Source organism: Montipora capricornis, chromosome 6 (assembly GCF_036669925.1).
Source record: "Montipora capricornis isolate CH-2021 chromosome 6, ASM3666992v2, whole genome shotgun sequence".
NCBI classification, from domain to species: Eukaryota; Metazoa; Cnidaria; class Anthozoa; order Scleractinia; family Acroporidae; genus Montipora; species Montipora capricornis.
This window is the reverse complement of record NC_090888.1, coordinates 22,620,527-22,643,026: the sequence shown is the minus strand read 5'-3', so window position 1 is coordinate 22,643,026 and position 22,500 is coordinate 22,620,527. Positions and strand designations below refer to the sequence as shown.

General features: G+C 39.4%; 2 protein-coding genes across 2 annotated transcripts in view; both read left to right on the top strand.

Moving 5' to 3' along the window:
- Positions 1–22,500, top strand: part of LOC138051780 (uncharacterized skeletal organic matrix protein 5-like) — an 81,370-nt gene that overhangs the window by 41,896 nt on the left and 16,974 nt on the right. The gene's annotated exons all lie outside the window — the stretch shown is intronic.
- LOC138050364 (uncharacterized skeletal organic matrix protein 5-like) lies at positions 15,468–17,411 on the top strand. Its single transcript, XM_068896708.1, has 5 exons — positions 15,468–15,594; positions 15,715–15,849; positions 15,947–15,983; positions 16,342–16,474; positions 16,893–17,411. The coding sequence occupies exons 1-5, from the start codon at positions 15,468–15,470 to the stop codon at positions 17,409–17,411; spliced, it is 951 nt and encodes a 316-aa protein (XP_068752809.1).

The window sequence follows — 22,500 nt, the reverse complement described above, 5'->3', positions numbered from 1 at the left end:
ATGATGGAAACGTCTGATTATTGGACTGAAGAGGAGAAACTGCTCGACATTGCCTGCAAAGAAGCGTTGGCCATTGAAAAAGTCTTGCGAGCATTTCAAGATCAAGTCCGTAATAAGCGTATTGATGTTATGGTCGACAACCAGACGGTCATTCATGCATGGAACAATCAAGAAAAGCAGAAGTCGTGCGCTGAATGACACGCTGAAACGTTTATTTTCTACTACTATCGGCCTAAATGTCCTTCTTCGCCTGGTTTATGTCCCTACGCACGAAAACCCTGCAGACGCACCGTCTCGTAGACTCTCATACGGTGATTACACATTGTCGCCTCGCTTGTGGGAGGTGATTGAACAGACGTTTGGCAAGGCCCAGGGGCACACGTGTGACCTCATGGCACTCGATTCGAATGCGATGCGAGACCGATCGGGGGTATGTCTACCTCACTGTATCTTATTAACACGCATTCCGAGTCGTTGAAAACCCCTTATTACGATAACAAATTTTCACTTTATTTTAATGTAGAACAAAAAAATTGTCAGTTTCAATTGGCTTCATTCTTTCAAACACCTAGCCCCTTTGTGCAAAAATCACATCCTTTGCAGTTATGATGCAAAGCAGAAACCAACTTTGAAAAGAGTCCCACAAAGGAACTACTACTAACCATGGGCAATCTGTAAAGATTGTTACTCTGTCCATTTAACATTTTGTTATTACAATAACAGTACTGTAATGTAAATGTAAATGCTTTCTTTATAGTGGAAGTACACTTAGCTACCAAGCTAGTTTACAGGCACTCCACTGTTGGCAAGGTGAAAGTAACACTTCAAACTTAACAGAAACATAGTTAAGAACCCCAACGGGCGGGAGTCAACCAGTTGGCTATTTACAAAGCGTGGTGGAGTTGAATCAGGGACAACCGGAAACAAATCCAAACCAGAGGTTGGAAGGGGACTTGAACCCGGGTCAGCCGCATGCAGGCCCAACGCCCTAACCACTGGACCACACTGCCTCCCCACTCTGAAGTTTGTATCTTACATTAGAGCTGTATTCATTTTGATATTTAATTACTGGTATGAGTAAACATTGCAACCTTTCTATACAAGTTAAGGTGCAACACATTTAAAGCCTTAAACCTCCACAAAAAAACAAACAAACAAACAAACAAACAATTAGCTACAGCAGCAAAAAAATTAAAAAAGGACTAAGAAATAGATAAGGACCAACCAAGTGTTGCACAGTTGACATTCTACTATTTCGTCCCATCAACAAAATTGCCCCAGTTGAACCAATCGATTCAGGGTCATAAGGATGCCTTGATTTTAACATCATTGGTCGACACAGTTCTTTTAAAGAAAGTTGGAGCTCCTTTCTTCCAGTCATTTGACAATTTTGACCATCTGAATTCTCTTAGATCTTGAGGAGATGTTAACTTCAACACAAAGTAAAAATTTCTTTCCGACCAATCTTTGGCATTCCTTCTTTGGTGCGATTAACAAGTCGTTGCTGCAGCTTTTTTATCTTACAGGCCACACGAGTGATTATGTAATGTTATGAATGAGAACGAGGCGTAATTAAAGGCTAATTTCAATACTTTTAAGGTCAGATGTTGACTATCTCAGAACTGCTTTGTGTTCGTAACGTATAATAACCTGGGAATTAAAAAATGATAATACAACTTTAGTTAATTAGTTACATGCAATGTGTTTTTCCCCTGAAGACTTTCAGGAGCCATTATCTTTCTCTCAGTAGAACAGCTTTATTTGAAAGTGTATTTATTTAATATCTGGCTGCAAAAATGGTAAACGTGGATGTATGGTACTAAGTTTGTTATGGAATTAAATGCTTTTAGTCCCTTTCATTTTTCTTAAAGCTGTTCCTCCAAGTTGCACACGTAGTTTGCTCTTGTGATAAGTTTTGATTCGTTGTGATTGAAGTGTTTAGTACTGCCTGGTGAATTATCTTCATTACCATTACCAACAAGAAGGTTGCTAGTAGAATTCGCAACTAATCTTATGATTTGCATCATAGGGTATTGTGCAGTCGCTTTTTTTTCACAAGAATGTTGTACTCGATACTTGCAAGCATCACAAATAGCTAGGGGTTTAGCCTTCCATTGCCGGCTATTGTTTGGCTGCACATCAGTCTCTCAAACATTCTTACGAAATGGTCAGCTTAACATTTGTTTCATCGCACTTTGCCGCACAGACGGCAACAATTCACAAAACACTTTTAGGCTTATCCCTGCAAAACTTTATTTAACAGCGAGGCAATACACAAATCTTTCCATTTAGGATAAATGCGTCAGGATAAATTTCCCACGCAAAACGAAAAGTTGCAATCTGCGCGGCCGATAGCAATGCTTATCCAAAATTAATTAGCGACGGTGATATTTGAGAAGCGGAACACAAAAACACGACTAGTACCTTCCCTTGCAATTGGTCTTTTTCCTGATTTAAACAATAATTACAAAAAATTCGCATAATGCCGTTGGCAATTTACAAAAAAAGGTACTGCACATGACCATATTTATAGCATGCGAATAGCCTCTGAAATCAAGATTTTTATTCACCTCACTTCAACAATTTTCTCCTTAGTCTCCATTCAAAAATATTAAACAAAACAATATTAATTTAACCCCTTATAGACAGTCAGGTGAGCTTATGTGTGATGCTGAAAAAGGCCGATGGCAATGCTGAGAGATGTCTGGCCCGTGCAACAGAAATACCAAAATTAATTCGCTACGGTAACTTGAGAAGCGGAACACTAAAAGACGACTAGTATCTTCCGTTGCAATAGGTCTTCTTCCTGGTTTATTTCCAGTCGGCTCTTCGAAGGTGTTTGGTCAAGTATTTTAATTTTACACATGTACCGATTGCCCTTACGTAACAAAATCTTTTAGGTTAAACTAGTCGAATTGTGTATCTTGCGGGTCCCTTTGCGACCCAAATTTTTGCCGCATGATATGTCTGTTAGACAAGGATAGCGATAGTAATAAAATGGCGACCGTTGATGTAGTATTTATCACTTGATATAAGTTATCACGATCTGACTTCACTGTGTGAGGTTCTCTGATTGGGAGGAAAAAAAGACAATTGCGGAAATTTCCGCCCAATCAGAAAATCAGAATTTAATTCGCTCTGGAACTCGTCCGTTAAAGGTATGTTCCTAGGGGCTCTTCTCGCCTTACTTGAAAACTTTACGCCAATCCCGATTCACGTCCCGTCTCGACTGACTGCCCCTGGGTCTCCGAGGATGGATTTAAATCTGCCGTGGCGAAGACAAGAAGACAATTTCTGTACTCCATTTCTCTCAATGCTCAAAACCTAAAATCCCGTAAATGCGTGTTCCAAAGTCTAGTCCAAAGTGTTAAGTCTACAATTCCATAATCGTGATTTCAGTTTGGAGTAACTTGGTACCATACGCTTCACAACAACTTGAAATCTCGTTAAAAAAAGCTTAAATCCAACAGTCCAGTCCGGCTTTAAATCGCCACAACTCTCTCTATCATCGATTCAAATCTCAATGAAAGCCACAAGATGAATTTTCCCGCGTTTTGAAAATAAGCGGGAAAATATTCTCTCGATGGTATGGCTATCATGGGAATTGTTGGTGGTATAATAAGGGGTGTCAAGGTTATCTATTCATCTTGGCGTTTCGCAACCTCTAACACAACTTGAGTCACTTGCTTAATATTGTTAATTTTTCTTTATTTTACAGTGCGATGTCCGAAGATTTGAAGACTTTGCTCGACGCTCAAAAAGAAGCCATCCTCTCTTCCATAAACGAAAGAATTAGTGGCCTTCAAGAGACAATTCTTAAACAGCAAGAAGACTTGGCTTGTAAGTTCGAAGCAGAGGAAGGATCATATCAGTTTAAAAGAAGGATTCTGGGGATTCTGCAAGAACAAAAGGAGCCTTAAAAGAAGGACGCTTCTCCTCAAGATCTCAAGACCTCTGTTTTAGATGTGGTAAACGTGGACATTGGGCCGATAGCTGCCCCAGAAGCACAAGTTCTTCAAATACAGGAACTTCTGGAAAATGAGCAGTATCCTTTTGAATTTGAAGAATTTTCACATTCAAGTTTTGTTCAAGGCAAACTGCGCTAATGCATTGATTTTTGGCGCAGCATTAATTGTTCCGATTTTATTTTGGATATGATCGATAATGGCTACAAAATTCGTTTTGAGAATGCCCCTACTGGCTTTAGCTTTAAAAACAAAGGCTCTACAAGACAAACATAGTGATTTCGTAAGCCAATCTATTTTGGAGCTCCATGACCTTGGGTGCATCAAAGAATTTTCTAATCCCCCCGAGTTTTGCAATCCTTTGCATGTAGCCGTTCAGTCTTCCGGAAAGTTGCGTCTAATTTTGGATCTTTCGCACTTAAATACCATGGTTGTCAAAAAGTCTTTCAAGTACGAAGACCTAAGAACCGTTCTTCAAATTTTTGACAAAGGAACGGTTGCTTTTTCGTTTGATTTAAAATCAGCCTACAATCGTATAGATATTTGAGAAGAGCATGTGAAATATTTGTCTTTCAAATGGTCCTTTGGATCGGGGAAATTTCCTTATTTTGCCTTCAAAATGTTGCCTTTTGGCCTATCTTCAGCGCCTTATATTTTTTTCTTAAGTCATGAGGCAGTTACTCAAACACTGGAGAGGCAAGGATTATTCAGTTTTGTTCTTCTGGATGATGGTATTGGGGGGGCCTATTCCCTTGAACAAGCGTATGCGCTAAGTAGATCTGTTCGCGGTGATGTCATTGCCTCTAGTTTCACCATTAGTGAGGAGAAATCTAATTGGAATCCTCGTCTCGAGGTCTGTTTCCTTGGATACATTTTGAACTTCGAGTCTGGAATGATCTACGTTTCCGAGCTTAGAATGGATAAATTGAAGTCATCTCTTGCCTATACAGCTTCAGCCAATTCAATTCGAATTCGTACAGGAGCCTCTATTGTTTGTCAAATTATCCCCATGGGAACCGCAGTTGGGAACATTGTTCGTTTAATGACAAGACATTGTTATTGTGCAATTGGGGAAATAGATTTTTTTTGGGACCAGGTAGTTCCTATCTCCCCTGGGGTTAGAGAAGAATTGTTGTTTTGGTCTTCCAATGTTAATTTTCTGCATGGTAAATCTATGGCCCCGTCCACACGTATCCGGAAATTTGTGAAAACGCAATTTTTTTTTTTACGAATACGGCTTGCGTCCACACGTATCCAGCGTATTTTCCGGCCGTATCCGGAAATTTTTGAAAACGCTCTCCAGAGTGGAAATTTTTTTATCCGATACGAATACGTATACGTCTGGACGGTCGTATCCGCAAATTTGCGAATACGCTTCCGTCATTCTCTTGGATCCAGTCTTCACGGCGAGCATTAAACAAACATGACATACAGCAAGGTTGTGTCTTCTTTGTTAATTGCTCTGATTTATATTTTGATGTCTTGCGTTCAGATAAATGTAGCTGTGATAAATTTACACAACCAATACTTTTACTTTCGTGACCGTCAGCAGTAGTTCAACTTCATCATTGGTCCATTTATATGTATCAGCATACTTTTTTCTTGACTTTTTCAGAAGATTTAGACATTTTTTTGAGTGATAAACTACAAGCTTCGAAAGTTTACACCATGCAGTAGCTATGTCGCGGAAGAAATGACGCCCAAATCGCAATTATACGCATGCTCATTTCAGGATTCTCTCCGGCAAAAGAACTGGGCACTAGAGCAAATCAGAAAATTTCCGGATACAATCGGATACGTGTGGACGGCTGAAAACGATTCGAATACGCTGCGTGTGGACGCGAAAATTTTCGCATCTGCAAAAAAATATTTGCGGAAAAAAATTTTCCGGATACGTGTGGACATGGCCTATGTCTCCAAAATGCAATACAGTTGGTATCGTTTATTCCGATGCTAGTGATTCAGGTTTTGGAGGTTACCTGGTGTAATGTGGAAAAGAGAGAGTGTCTGGGTCTTGGTGTGTAGACCAAATGTCAGGACTTTCTACTTTACGCGAAATTTTGGCATTTTTAAAATTTGTCCTTCTTTCTCTTGTTTCTAAATTATCAGGCTCATCAACCACATGGTTTACTGATAATCAGAATGTTCCTCGCATTTTAACGTGTGGGAGCGGGAAAACCCTTTTGCAGAGTGAAGCTCTAGATATTTATCATATTTGTGTTAACAATGAGATTTCTATTGAAATGGAATGGATTCCTCGCAACCTAAATGATCAAGCAGATTATTTAAGTCGCTTATTTGATCCTGATGAGTGGGGTTTATCTTTAGATTCTTTCAGATTTGTTGACAATGTTTGGGGTCCCCATACTGTGGACCGTTTTGCCAATTTTTTGAATAATAAGCTTCTACGGTTCAACTCTAGGTTTTGGAATCCTGATTCGGAGATTATTGATTGCTTTGTTTTGAATTGGCAAGGAGAGGATAATTATGTCTGTCCGCCTATTTCGCTTTTTCCAAAAGTAATTCTTCATATGAAAAACTGTGGTGCTTTTGATACATTGATTGTTCCGCTTTGGCGGTCAGCCCCTTTTGGCCTATGCTTACAGTTGATGGTGTTAATTTCAAAGACTTTGTTGTTAGTTTTATGGATATTCCAACTTCTAAAGAGTTCTGAACCCCAGGTTTTTTTTAATAGTATTTTTGGTAATGAAGACCTTTCCTTTCGAGTTCTAGCTTTAAGAGTTAAGTTTTAGGTTAAGTCCTTTAGTCTTGTTTATTAGTTTACATCTTCCATTCGTTTTTCATTAAATTTAATTGCTTCTCTTTTTTTTTTTTTTTTTTTGCATGCTTTCTTTGTATCTCTTGGGCGTCGTGCGGTCTCTGGTCGAACACTCCGCATCCAAATGGGTCTTGTGTCATATTATTGCGCACTCGGGGCATTATGAAGACATTTAAGAGAGATGAATTTTTCTGCGTTTTGAAAATAAGCGGGAAAATATTCTCTCGATGGTATGTCTATCATGGGAATTGTTGGTGGTATAATAAGGGGTGTCATCTTGGCGTTTTGCAACCGCTAACACAATTACACCGTTTTGTGTTTTTTGTCTCTTTTCAGGTGATCTTGACGAGGTGCGTTTTCCGTTGGTCTCAGACATAGAGTTCTTGGCTTCTCTAGCAGATTCGTGTATTTTCATTTTTCACGGGGCCTTTTGTTTGCTTAAGGACCATCTATGCTTGTTTGTTAAGGGACCTTCTGTGCCCGTACATGAAGGGACCATCTGTGCCCGTTTGTTAAGGAACCATCTGTGCCCGTTCATGAAGGGACCATCTGTGCCCATATGTTAAGGGACCATCTGTGCCCATTTTTTTTCGACCCCTATGTGGCAAGATTTTCAAGATTCCACCCCCGCTCGTCTTCTAAGTATAGCCGAGGATGTTAAACAGACAGTCTTCGCGTCCACGCTGGGCTAATTCTAATGGTCTCAACTATTTGCCTTCTAATCCTTTCCATGTTGCCATGCACTTACAAGTAATTTTGCAAAGTGCCTCTTCTGCTTCTCCTATCAACAGCGTTGTTTACAGTATAGATTGGATCCATGGGTTAGCTGGTTTTCAGAAAGTGTCCTCTCATTGTTTGGTCCAGTCCATGATGGGTGCATCCAAACGTGTTTTAGCTAAGCCCAAGAACAGGAAAGAACCGTTTACGCCTGAGATGCTCCAGCAGTTGGCAGAAAGTCTTAAATATAAGTCTTGTGTTGCTAGTTGTAGAACACTCGCATTATGTTTGATTGGTTTTGCTGGTTTTCTGCGCTTCAGTGAGCTATGCAGCGTGCGTGCCTGTGACGTTAGTCTGTACTCTTCTCATTGTGCTCTGTTTCTAGAATCTTCAAAGACAGATCAGCTAAGAGAAAGAGCCTGGATAAATATCGCTGGAACAGACAAAGATACCTGTCCTGTTGCTGCTCTCGAGCAATACTTAATCGCAGCCGAAATCAAGCTGGATGAAGACCTTCCCTTGTTTCGTGCACTGGCTCCTCCGAGAAGTTCCGCGAAGGTTCGACAGCACGGTTTTCCTACTACAGAGCTAGAGAAATTGTCAAGGAAGCTTTTAAGGACATTACGGATGTATCCAAGATCAGTTTTCATGGTTTGCGAAGTGGTTGTGCCTCTGCTGCAGCCAATGCGGGGATCCCTGATCGTTTATTCAAGCGTCACGGCCGTTGGGCAAGTGAGAATGCAAAACACTGCTATGTCAAGGACAATCTGGACTCTTTATTGTCAGTTACCCGAACATTAGGCATTTGATAACCGAGCCCAGCAGGTTTTAAGGGATGTGGTCCATAGGGCTGGGATTTTTCCCCTAAGGTTGCGTTGCGAGTATGTCGGGGTTTTTTCATCCTATGGATACTCGTTCACTCCCTTCAATTCAGTTATTTCATTTACTTTGTAAATCATCTTAACGCTTATTAAACTCTGTTAGCGGTCTCTGGTCGAACACGCCGCATCCAAATGGGTCTTGTGTCATATGATTGCGCACGCGGGGCATTATGAAGACATTTAAGAGAGAGTAGCAGTTCGTCATGATTCTACACTCGAGCTGAACAAAAAACTATCAAAAACGAAACCAAAAACCCTAATGATCGCTTCTCGAGAGAACAGACACAGCCGGAACTGTTCTGTGCCTGCTTCATACATCCCTGAAAAAAGTACCGTAGCACAATGGTGCTTAACCGTAGCTCTTCGCCGAGAAACTAATCTTATCCAAAAGGCCGAGAAGCGATCAGGATACGGGATATTTAGGTTTAAAAAAATGTAGAAATACCGTATATTTAACAAGGGGGGTGGGAATGAGGAGATACGGGACATTTTTTAAAAACAGGAATGCATTGCATACATGTGGTAGTGCAGTAACTTGACAGTCTTTTTTTTCCATAACTGTCAAGTGAGCTGCGTTTTGTTTTTCAGGAGATTTAGGCAGCGTTTACACGAACGCTTTTTCATTTGTAACCACATTTTTTTTGATGCAGTTACACCTTCTGTTTACACGACACCGGTCGAGACTGTCGCCGAAACCGTGTCCGGATTTGAAACCGCTGCCAAGTCCAAAAGTGGAGCGTTTTCAAAACGATGCGGTTTCGTCTGTCGTGCAAACAGCGAAACCGCATCGATTTGAATACGGTTACTATTTTGGTGCGAAATTTGCATTGTTCCATTCAAAATAGTGAATTTAGCCCGTAGTGTACCACTCGCTTATACCATCACGACTTGGATTTTCTGGCGAAAACGGTTCCGTGTAAACACTTCCAAACCGCGTCGATTTTGACGTGGTTTCGAAGTCATGAAACCGTGTCGTCGATGTGAAACCGCGTTCGTGTAAACGCTGCCTTAAGTTGTCCTTGCGTAATATGTGGCTCTAATAGCACACGTTATTGTTTTGGTATCGTACATCATTACAGTGCCATAGTAGATGTCTTTGCTAAATACCTCTTGAGAAGACACGAGGTTCAGTGAAATACTAAACCCAGAAAGACTGAAGAAAGTAAAAGAAAATCGAGAAACACTGGCATCAAGGCTGACATGTTGATTATTTACAAATTCTTTTTAACCACGAGCTTAAGCGTGTACTCTGAGCTTCTGACAGCTTTCCAAGACAACAGTCCACTGAAGTTAAGCCCTGCCCACCGAAGTTAGTATCTGGATATACGACTTGCTGTCAGGAACATATATACAAACGAAAATTCTATTTTAACGCTCAAAAATGCGAACAAAGCAAGCTACAGATTTTGTTAGCCTGGTTGATGCAAAACAAATATTGACGCCAAAATTAATAAATATTGATTTATAGTTTTTAATAAGAGCAGATGGAAGTGCAGAGCAGAAGTGTCGATCGAGAATAAAGCAATTTGCCATCAGCAACAAAATTTGCGAGGTGAAAACATGATAAATTTTATGCCACGAATATAACAACTTACCATCAGCGAAAAACATTCTCGATTTTTGTTGCATTCAATTTTCCTATCGTACTTTTGGTTGTACGAGTAAATAGCAAAATCGAAAGTAACATCGCTTTTAGCGGCCTCCTGTGATCAAGTTACCTCGCGTGTTTAATACTAACAACTCACGAAACAAAGAATGCATCTGTGACAAAATGACGGCAAGACACCGGTGTCATAACAATATGTGCGGTCACAAATCGTTGGTCAGTTAAAGGTAAGCCCCCGCGAATGGAGTTAGTAGGGAGCTTTAAGCAACGACAACGGCGACAGCAACGAGAACGTCACAAATTTGCATATTTAGTGGGTAAAAACAATAACTTGCCCGCCCTGCACGTGCGTTTTTCACTTTTGTCCATTTCTTTGCTGTCGTCAGCAAAACTAGAACGTGAAATAGCCCAATTTGAGGTTTTATGAACAATGTCATTACTTGAGGATAAATTTTCATTTTCTACCCTAAATTGAGCGCCGTTCCTACCAGCGTCATTTTTGAGGAACTACCGCACCTTTGTCATATTAAAAACGTTGAAATAGTCACGAAGCGATTACATTAACGCAAATTTATATTTTGAGATGACGTTCTCGTTGCCGTCGCCGTTGTCGTTGCTTCAGCTCCCTAATACTTGGATGGGGGACCGCTGCGAAGTCCCCATGAATGCGAAGGCGATTGCTAATGCAAACTTGATTTCATTTTTTTACTTTGTTTGGCCGTTGAAGGCTATTTTCTTATTTTATTTTTACGTCAAAACGACTGGACAGACTCGTTCCCAAGAAATATTAGAGTATTCGTTCTGTACAAAATACTTCTATTGACGTATTCGGTGCATGCAAAATAGGGAGCTTAAGCAACGACAACGGCGACGGCAACGACAACGTCATCTCAAAATATAAATTTGCGTTATTTTAATCGCTTCCTGACTATTTCAACGTTTTTAATATGACAAGGGTGTGGTAATTCCTCAAAGATGACACCAGTCGGAACGGCACTCAATTTTAGGAGAGAAAATGAAAATTTATCCTCAAGTGCTGACGTTCTTCATAAAACCAAAAACTTGGCTATTTCACGTTGTTGTTTTGCTGTCGACGGCAACGAAATGGACAAAAGTGAAAAACGCACGTGCAGGGCGTGCACAGCTATTGTTTTTTCCCTCTAAATATGCAAATTTGTGACGTTCTCGTTGCCGTCGCCGTTGTCGTTGCTTAAGTTCCCTATAGCAACGACGACGGGAACGGCAACGAGAACGTCATGCAAAAACATAAATTCACGTTATTGCGATCACTTCTCGACTATTCCAAGCCTTTTAATATGACAAAGGTGTTGCAGTCCCTCAGGAATGAAACCGTTACGAGCGGCGCTTAATTTAGGGAAGAAAAATGAAAATTTATCTCCAGGTGCTGACGTTCTCCACAACACCTCAAACTTGGTAATTTCACGTTGTTGCTTTGCTGACGACGGCAAAGAAATGGACAAAAGTGAAAAACGCACGTGCAGAGCGTGAGAAGCTATTGTTTTTGCCCACTAAATATGCAAATTTGTGACGTTCTCGTTGACGTCGCCGTTGTCGTTGCTAAAGCTCCCTATTAATGTTCATAGTGGAACACACGAGAACGAAGCAGGATCTAGAAATAGCATAGAAAATTCTCCTTACCTTTAAAGCTTGCCGCTCTCAAAGAAAAAGCATCTGTCCACTTTATCAAATAGTTTAATACTGCGTGAATCATCGAAGGCAATTAAAACAGCCAAGCGTACAAAATCCAAAACAGTGAAACTTAAATAACATCTTTAAAGAACCCAATAGTAATTACAATTTGAGGCGAGCAGATTTCTCTATACCAAGGTATGAGACAGTCACCTACGGCAAGCACTCTATTAGATATCTTGGGCCTAGGCTATGGATAAAACTAACCAAGAGTATCAGGGACGTTACAACCCTAATGTCGTTCAAAGGCAAGATACGCCAACTTAATATAGGTGAACTTTTAGATGATGGCTGCGCAGGCTGTAGCCTCTGTTCATTTTGATTTCTGTATGTTTTTGCTATTAAGCCTGAAACTAGATAACTGTTGATATTTTACCTATTATTGTATATAGTTTTTAGGTTGTAAATTTTGCCTTAATTGGTGTCCCGAAATTAGTAAGGGATTTCTTTTCCATGGCTAGAGGGCTTTTGACACTCTTAATAAAGTTTCTACTACTACTACTACTACTACTACTACTACTACTACTACTACTACTACTATTCAGAGTCAGTTGTCAATAGCCAGCGAATAGTAATCATGCTAAAATTAGAAACCATAAAAACAACTTTGTCAGTTCAAGGTCAAAGAAAGGAACTTTATAGGAACTTTATTTAAGTGCCTAATGTTCTAGCGCCGTAGTGCACTAATCAGGGACACTGTAAATTGAAATTAACAAGTTAACCCATATCAAATCGAATTTTGGTTTTTTGGTGCTCGCTTCGGCAGCACGTATACTAAAGAAGAGTTTCATTGATGTCCTTTATTCCACTTTATCTCTGAAAACAAGATAATTCACATTTGGACGTATTTCATTGAAACACACCAGGTTGGCTTGGTACAAGAATCGGCAAACTACGGCAATGCAACCAAGAAAGGACGAACTTCAAACACGATCTGCTCCAACACTTAAAGAACGTTTGGGTGCTTTAAACAAACTTCACTTGAAAACACAAGCTAGTGAGATTTCCCTCCAATTTTACGAAAACTCATTGCGAATACGCGCTTATCACATAAGGGCAAAATATTCTTGTCACTGTGGAGGCACAATGGAAAAAAGTTGGGCAAACGGATTAAAAAAGCACATGTTCGCTCGCATTTTAGAGCAAAACAAACAAATCAACTTTTTCTTTATGTCCAAAAGAGTACAGAGAATTGTTATTTAATTCCAGTTGACAATAATAATTCGATTTTTATTCCTGAACAAAGGAAGAACCGATTAAACCACCTTTTAAAAATACGCATCCACTTGACATAACGCATCCGTAAAAATAACAAATGGTCTAGGGGCCGACCATTCGACCATTTCACTCTTGAGGAGGGGGGGGAGGGTTATGGTTGAGAAAAAAATTTCCTGCAAGCGCTTGTTGGAAGAAAAAAAATGCATGCAGCACAAATGAAACGACACTTTTTTGAGGAAAAAAATCCTGCAGAGAAATGAGGAGAGAAAAAAAATATCCTGCAGAGCATTTAGGAGGGAAAAATATCCTGCCCACCAGGTTGCTAGAAAAAAAAAATTTGCTGACCAGAAATCACTCAGCGCACCCCCCCCCCACCCCCCTCCCCCTCAAGAGTTGAATGGTCGGCCCCTTAGTGCCCAAGGAAAGGATTGTGTGCTAAGTGTGAGCTATTACTGGTATTCTGTTTTGTCGTTGTCGTTCTCTTTCGGTCAGTCCTTTCCTTTCTGTTCTAGACATAGGTACTCCAGGCATCATGTAACCTTATCAGAGCTTCTAAAGATATGCCAAAAATTGCAATACAGGGAAAAAAACAGCTGTAAGCAAATTAAAAATAGACACTCAGCCTTAAGTTTACCTCCCGCCGATGCATGATTTGAATAACTGCGTAGCCACCAGTGTGGACCACAGACATCATGATATGTCAAACTGGATTGAAACCAGTGAAAAATGCAGAAATCTTCCAGAAACATCTTCCAAACCGTTTTCCATCTGAACACGAAAAGCACGTTTATATATAGTATGGCAGTGTAACCGCGTCGAGCCACAGAAAGCGTGCGAAAAATAAAGCCTCGCTTATATTCAGGTGAGTTAACCTGGGTTGAGCCTGCAATCCAATCGAAAACCAGTACCTGGTCAGTGGTCAATTTCAAAAAAACAGCTGACCTCGGTGACCCCTAAGCTTGAGCCCGCGATGGGGTTACGTGATACTGGTCAGCGGATACCTTGTTTTAACAGGTGTCAATTAATCAAAAGATGGATGTCCAATATCAAAGATGTATGCTGTAAACTATCATGATACTGATAATTGGACACCCACGTGACTTGCACGTCAATTACGCGCTCTTTAAGATGATTCTTCAGAAATAAAAGCTAATGATGAAACTTTCCCTGAATGTTCTCTACCAAGCAATGTTTCGAAAAATACAATAGAAATGATAGATCACGATTCTCGTTTAAGAGATGTGATGGGCCAATCATACCCCATTTATGCCTGTACTCCTGCTAATCACGCGCGTTATTCATCGGTCCACGTTACATTTTGCAGTAGCTTGAAATATAGTTTATAAAAGTAATACTCGGGAAAAAACTTGACAAGTAGAAAGTGTCGAGCATATAAAACAATATCATATAAAATTTGTGGAAACATCACACTATTTAAAACGACGTGGACGTATTAAAAGCGTCCGTAGAGTCATTATTTTCCCGGGTCATAATTTGCATCACAGAGTAACGGTTTCGTGCACTCTTTCACCTATATCTTTTTTTCCTTCCGATAAAGTTTTTTAGTTGTTATTTTAATTAAGAAATCTAATATGTACACTATAATTATGCAATAAAAATATAGGCCACCATGCTCGTTTAAAATAAAACGAACATTTATTTCGCTATCGAGCTTAGCTTGAGGGAAATTTCTTTCGCTGTGTACGTGCTCGCGCTAATTTGCACGCGCTAATGACGCCAAAATCGTGCGCAGTAGGCTAGGGATGCGCAATGCAATACTGAGGAATCACCTTAATGGTTTCCTTTCCACTGTTTTCTAACGTTTTCAAATTTGTGAAAAGCTTTACAGACGTTTTCGCTCAAAGAAAGTCATCAAAAGACATTTTTAATTCCTAAATTCGATTAATTCGTAATTGGGCCTCGTGTCGTACAATTCAGGGAGTAATCGTGCACAGGAAAAGACATTTTGGTCAAATGTGATGCATAGGTTCTGATTTCCAAATACATATGGGTTATTGACCAAGTTTTTTCGGTCAAGATGGCTGGATATTGACCTCGTTCCTTTTTTGCGAGTTTATGGACCTTGACAGCTGGTAAAAATAATTATTAACAATCAATAGATTTTTTAAACAAGGAGCTTTGTAGCTATGGTTATTTCATCAACGACTAGACACTTAAATAAACTTCCTTTCCTTTCCTTTCCTTTCCTAGATTTTTGGCTGCACTATTTGGCTACTCAAAACCGATACCGTAGGCTTTTGAACTTGATGGGAGGCAATAAAAACGTCAACGCTCAATATGTTCTAACGAGTATCTATGGTTACTTTACCGACCTTCAAACACCTCAACATCCTGAGCTTGCTATTAGTTTTTTGGTTGTAACAAACGCAAGAACCAATCATTAGCTAGGAAATGATTGGTTCAGCAATTCTCAACGCAAGAAAAAAGAAAAGCTCTGGGCTTGTGTAAGGAGAAAATAGATTTAACGTAACGCATCGATGGAAGGGATTATAAACGAATGGGTTCCTGAAAGGTTAAATTATCAGTAGTTGTTAAAAGCCTTACTTGCCGCATGCTTCCAAGACTTAACAATGGTATCGTTGAAATTCGCTGCAGTTATTTGTCTTGTGTATTTCACCATTTTCGTGAACGCTGGTAGAAAGCCAACATGCAAGACTGTTCTTAAAAAGTTGGATAAGATGGAAAGCTTATGTCAAGGCACGTCCAGAAATGTTTTCTACTTGTGTATCGAATTAATGGTTTAAATCTGTTGTTTTCGGTCATTGTAAATATCTAAATAGTGAGCAGCACACAACGTTATGTGATTTCTATGTGCAGGTGCCCAATCTGACAACTGTAATGGGACAGATGCCTGTACAGCCATAAAGACTTTGGGAATGAAGTTGGAAGAGAAGTTGGAAAATCTCTACTCCCTGGTTGAAAACATCTCAATGTCGCTCCAGCCCCCGCCAGGTAAACTTGGAGTAAAACATCTCATTGGCTCTTCAGTCTATCGTTTCTTTGTTCCTCTTTTTTAACGACTGCTTTATATGAGTTGTATTTTCTTCAGTTACAGCCTCTTCTTGCAAGGAACTGTATGACAAAGGGTAAGTTAACAGTTTAATCTTTTTGACATTTTATTTTCACCATCAGTTCTATTAAGACCTAAGACACTTATGAAGTGGGAAGGCACTGAGAAGCTTCTCTAATATAATGTCCCGGCCAGAAACCACTGATCGATTTGGCTAGAAACCACTGATCGATTTTTGTCATGGGCGCAGTGTTTTGTCCTTTTTCCAATGTATGGGATTAAAGTTGGGATCAGATCATGAATGGTTCAAAAATAACGATTTGCATTCTTAAACCTCTCCAATGGAAGCTCAGTTCACTGACTTCGAATTGACAAGCAATGATGCACAGTAGCGTTGTATGATAAAACATGAAATATCTTTTTTCATTCTTCAGTTTGCTAGAAAATAAAGCCTACATGCTGCCGACTGACATTGGAAACATCCCTGTGTATTGTCACGTGACTACCGACGTTGGCGAATACGGTGGTGGAGGATGGAAACTGGACATGAAAATTGATGGTAACAAGGTATGACAAAGATAAAAGCAACAATCCAGCTTTATTTGGTCTCTTACATCACACCCATTGACATTTGTGAATTTCTCTCCCTCATTTCACAGACTAATTTTTGGTTATGATTTCCCCTCAACTCACCATCCACACACACAGTATTTTCCCCACACTTACCCACTTTACTAGAGATTATTATTTCAGTTAGTGGAGAGAAACCCCTTCTTGTAGGGGGATTCTTGCTGCAGCACCATAATCATGCCACAAAGGTTGCTAGTCTACTTTTTTTTGTTTTTTTTACTTTATACAACTACCCATTGACATTTGACGTAATTAAAGGACGTTTAGTTTGTTAAGGAAAAAAGGTAGATGTCACATAGTTGTCATTGTTCAGTTGCTTGTCAAAGTTTTAAAATCTTGTCTTTTGTCTTTGCAGCGAACCTTTCACTACGACGCCGACTTCTGGGAAAACAACAAAGAGTTCAACCTTCCTGGAGGAGAGACTGGGTTTGACTCACAAGAGACTAAGTTACCGACCTACTGGGAGACACCCTTCTCCAAGATCTGTCTCGGTATGAAGTACAGCCAACAGATCAAGTACATCGTCATCAACAAGCAGGCCGACTCTCTGTACTCACTGATCGCTGACGGCCAACACCGCGCCACCTCACTGAGCCGTGAAAAATGGAAGTCGCTGCTTGGTTCAAAGGGCTCCTTACAGCCACACTGTAATACGCAAGGCTTCAGAGCTGTTTTCACTAATTCTGGCTGGGCTAAAGCTAGAAGCAGTATCGTTGCTAATCAGGAAAATGATTGCAACAGCTGTGGCTCCAGAATTGGGTTTGGTACAGAAGGAGCCCATGATGACTCTAACACATGTGGAAACAAGGCAACCCACTCACCAGATAATGGAGACGAACACGTCAAAGCCTTTGGATACATCTTAGTGCAGTGAGAAGAATGGCCTCTTCGCCTTTAAAGCGAAACATGGTCTGCTTTTTAGTGAACTGCCAAAAGGTGCAGCAGTTTTTGTGTGTAGATTTTCTGAGAAAAGGACTGCTGTAAAACAAAGAAAACATGGTGGTAGGATTAAATAGTATTTCTAACTTATTTTATTTTGCTTTGTATCAGTTGTTAAGTAAACTTGGCACTTCTGGGAGAACGCAATCTCATATATAATAACTACAATTTGCTGGGCTGCACACAGAAGCAACGCCCCGAATGAGCAGCCTATTTGTTATAAAAAACTGGAAAAAACTGCCAGTATTTGTGTTGACACAGAAACTAAAAATTTCTTCATTCTTTGAACGAATTATTCTGAAATATTTGACGACAAGAAAACGCTGATCAAGATGGTCATTAGAAAATGACAACAACCAGTTTGAAAGTAAATTGCAGACAATTTGTAAATGGTCATTCCATTCTATTCAGCTTCGCTTCGATCAGCCGATTAGAAAAAAATTGTCCTATAATACAACAAATAGATGAGGCAGGCGCCAGTTATAATCGACTTTATTCTCGGGAAATTGAAACAAAGCGAATACGGGCTACAAGCCAGACAATATACGTGTGGTCCGTTAAACGTGTCTCGGCGATCTGCAAAAGTAATTCCGTGTCCAAGAGGGCTGGGAGCAAATGCCTGGTAATCGATCTTTTCTTTGTAGCTAATATTCGACCCACTCAACTGTGGTTGCCTCGGTAGCGCAGTGGTTAGAGCAATGGTAAGAGAGTGAATTCCCCACATAAGCTTCATAGCAAAAATAATCCCTCTTAAGGTATAATTAATTTTAGACATTGTTCAAAGTTCTTGTAGGATGTTACTAGCGCGATGCGTGCACAGTCAAGCGACTTTTTCGCAACTAGCTGAGACGAATTGGCGGGAAAATGACAAGAATTCATTTTTTATTCTTTGATTTTCAAGAGACGTTTCATTAGAAATCACAACTGCAACAACAACAACAACGAGTACAGTGGCTGTGTAGGCGTTGTCCGTTTCGTAAACGGTCGATGCCATTTTCGCGACAATTTTCAGCTTTCAGCAAATTTTTCTCTATTGAATTGAAGAAAAAGGAAAATAAGTAACCACCCAGAAGCGAACACCGAACCTCTGCTTCCTAATTTCCCTCTTATACCACTACTCTACAAGATTGATCCGCCAAATTTTCCCAAAATTTAATTATAAAACTTGAGTTCCTAAATGTTAATGATCGAGCTACCCCAAACAACAAGTAAAAGTTAACCGAAAGCAAACCAGTGTGAATATGAACACTTAAGCATTTTGCTGAGTGCATTTTAACTCCATCAACAAATTAGAACCCATTCCTACCTTGCCCAGGTCTAAATAAAGCAGATATAGCATCGTCCATTCTCAAAGAGTTGGTTGCCAATAATGGCATCGACCCTTTACGAAACGGAAATCAGCCACGCGCAGTAGGCGTGTGTTATAATTCCTCGTCTTTTTCTTTGCCGTTCTTTACAAAGCAACAAAATAAAAAGGCCATATTCTCCTCCATTCTGAGCCACAACAAATTTTCGAAAATTTAAGGTGATTCTTCAGAAATAAAAGTTACCGATGAATTTTTTTGAAACTTTCCCTGAATGTTCTCTACCAAGCAATGTTTCGAAAAATACAATAAAAATAATAGATCACCATTCTTGTTTGAGATGGCATCGGCCAATCTTACCCCATTTATGCCTGTACTCCTGCTAATCACGCGCGTTATTCATCGGTCCACGTTACATTTTGCGGGAGCTCGAAACATAGTTTATAAAAGCAATACTCGGGAAAAAACTTGACAAGTAAAAAGTGTCGAGCATATAGAACAATATCATATAAAATTTGTGGAAACATGACACTATTTAAAACGACGTGGACGCAAAGCGTTCGTAGAGTCGTTATTTTCGCGGGTCATAATTTGCATCACAGAGTAACGGTCTCGTGCACTCTTTCACCTATATCTTTTTTTCCTTCGGATAAAATTTTTTATTATTTCATTTTAATTAAGGAGGCTAATATGTACACTATTATTATGCGGTAAAAAATATAGGCCACCATGCTCGTTTAAAAGAAAACGAACATTTATTTCGCTATCGAGCTTAGCTTGAGGGAAATTTCTTTCGTTGTGTACGTGCTCGCGCTAATGACGCGAAATCGTGCGCAGTAGGCTAGGGATGCGCAATGCAATACTGAGGAATCACCTTAATGGTTCCTTTACACTGTTTTCTAAAGTTTTAAACTTGTGAAAAGCGTTACAGACGTTTTCGCTCAAACAAAGTCCTCAAAAGAGACTTATAATTCCTATAAATACGATGAATTCGTAATTGGGCCTCGTGTCGTGCAATTCAGGGAATGATCGTGCACAGGAAAATAAACATATTTTGGTCAAATGTGATGCATAGGTTCTGATTTCCAAATACATATGGGTTATTGACCAAGTTTTTTCGGTCAAGATGGCTGGATATTGACCTCGTCCTTTTTTGCGAGTTTATGGACCTTGACAGCTGGTAAAAATAATTTTAACAATCAATAGATTTTGTAAACAAGGAATTTTGTAGCTATAGTTATTTCACCAACGACTAGACACTTAAATAAGTTCCTTTCCTTTCCTTTTCTTTCCTAGCTTTTTAGCTGCACTATTTAGCTACTCAAAACAGAACGATACCGTAGGCTTTTGAACTGACTTGATGGGAGGTAATAACAACTTCAACGCTCAATATTTTCTAACGAATATCTATGGTTACTGTACCGACCTTGAAACACTTCAACATCCTGAGCTTGCTATTGCATTTTTTGGTTGTAACAAACGCAAGAACGAAATCATTAGCTAGGAAATTGCATTGCACATAACTATTTACATAACTTACATTACAATAGTTAACTACTTCACTAAACATAATAAACGGGACCTACAATATAACACAACTTATTCACACTCACTCAAATACACACACTTACGAAGACGTTTACATAACAAAATCACACCTATTTGAGCCCGCTATATTCTAAATTATTCAACTACCTCTAGTATTTATATTACCCACTTTTTCCTAAACATATCTAAATTCTTATTTTTTGTACAGATATATTTTTCAGTCTCATACTTTAATTTGACTTTTGATTGAAAACCTCGTATACTTGGAAGTCTTTATTCCTTCTACACATCCATAGAGAAATATTTCCTATAACTAACAGATAGTTAAGTAAGGGAAGTTCTGGTGTTAGAAGACCAATTAATATATCCTTCAATTAAGATGTATCTGCTGTTTTGTCAAAGATAAGTAATGTAATTCGAAATCTTTCCAGAAAGAAATTAAAATAAGAGCAATCATAAAAGAAATGCTGCAGAAAGAACATAGATCATCTGCAATGTACCCGATTTTGTATTGTTCTGAATTCGTATAGAATATAGAGTTCAATACTTTGAACTGAAGGGCCTTGGCATATGGCTCAAAAGCAAACTGAATAGAGAAGAGAAAAAGCTGTTTTCAGTGCCTCATCACACTTCACTTTTCTCGTGTTATTTGGAAAGCAAAGCCTTTTTACGGACAGAAAGAGAGTAATGGTCTTTTGATTTCTTTTTAGTGACATGAATTTGGACTACCATGTGAAAAAAGCATTTTTTCCGTCCCATTCACGTTGCCATTGATTTTCTGTTTCTGTATTTGAATGCGTTTCCTAATAAAAATATCAACTGCATTCTTTCTGCGACACCGTGTGAAAATGGTGCGTCTTTTTTTAAATTGTTAACTCCCCTTACATTATACATCAGAAATACGCAGAGCACCACTAAAGGCGCTCTGATTTCAATTTTGTCTCATTCCTCAACTAAGGGAACTTAAAAGAATGCCAATTTGGCCAAATGATATTTTCAATTTCTCCTACAAATTTGCCCGTGATAAAACTGCCCGGCTAACTTACTATAGTACGCGACTACCGCCATAGCGTTCCAATAACTGCGCTTTTTACGATCCGGAATACGCCAGAGAACCGCTAAAAACGCTCTGATTTCAATTTTATGCTCATTCCCAGTAAGGAAACTTAAAAGAATGCCAATTTGGCCAAATTATATTTTCGATTTCTCCCACAAATTTGCCCGTCATAAAACTGCCCGGTGAATAACGTACTATAGTACGCGGCTCTAGCCATTAGAGTTCGAATAAATAGTGCTTTTACGATCCGAAATACGCCGAGAACCGCTAAAAACGCGCTGATTCTCAACTTCACTGCTCATTCCTCAGTAAGGAAAACTTAAAAAGAATGCCAATTGGGCCAAATTATATTTTCGATTTTTCCCACAAATTTGCTCGTCATAAAAACTGCCCGGTGAATTACTATAGTACGCTGCTCCAGCCATAGAGTTCCAATAAAAGTGCTTTTACGATCTGAAATACGCCAGAGAACCGCTAAAAAACGGGCTGATTTCAACTTTATACTCATTCCTCAGTAAGGGAACTTAAAAGAATGACAATTGGGCCAAACTATTATTTTCGATTTCTCCCATAAATTTGCCCGTCATAAAACATGCCCGGTGGAATAACGGACTATAGTACGCGACTCCAGGCATAGCGTTCCATAACTGTGCTTTTACGATCCGAAAAAACGCTCTGATTTCAATTTGGTGCTCGTTCTCAGTAAGGGAACTTAAAAGAATGCCAATTTTGCCAAATTATATTTTCGATTTCTCCTACAAATTTGCCCGTCATAAAATGCCCGGTGAATAACGTACTTTATTAAATTCTTAACCTCGGATAATGCATTTGGGGTGCTCTGATTGGTTCACTCAATCTCGGTTATCAGCTCATATACCTTAGTTTGACCTTACATTGTAAATGATTGCGCTAAGCGTTGGTAAACCTAAATTTTTTTTTCGCCGGAAAGCGAAATTTTTCTGTGAATAAAGCCAAAAAGGAAAAGAACTTTTTTGTGGAAAGTCTGGATCAATTTCAACGTTAAGAAGTACGCGAAAAGGCAAGAATGTTTTGTGATGAGCTACGTCTGTCTGACCACAGGTATTACACAATGTCGCATCTTCATCAAGTTTCTC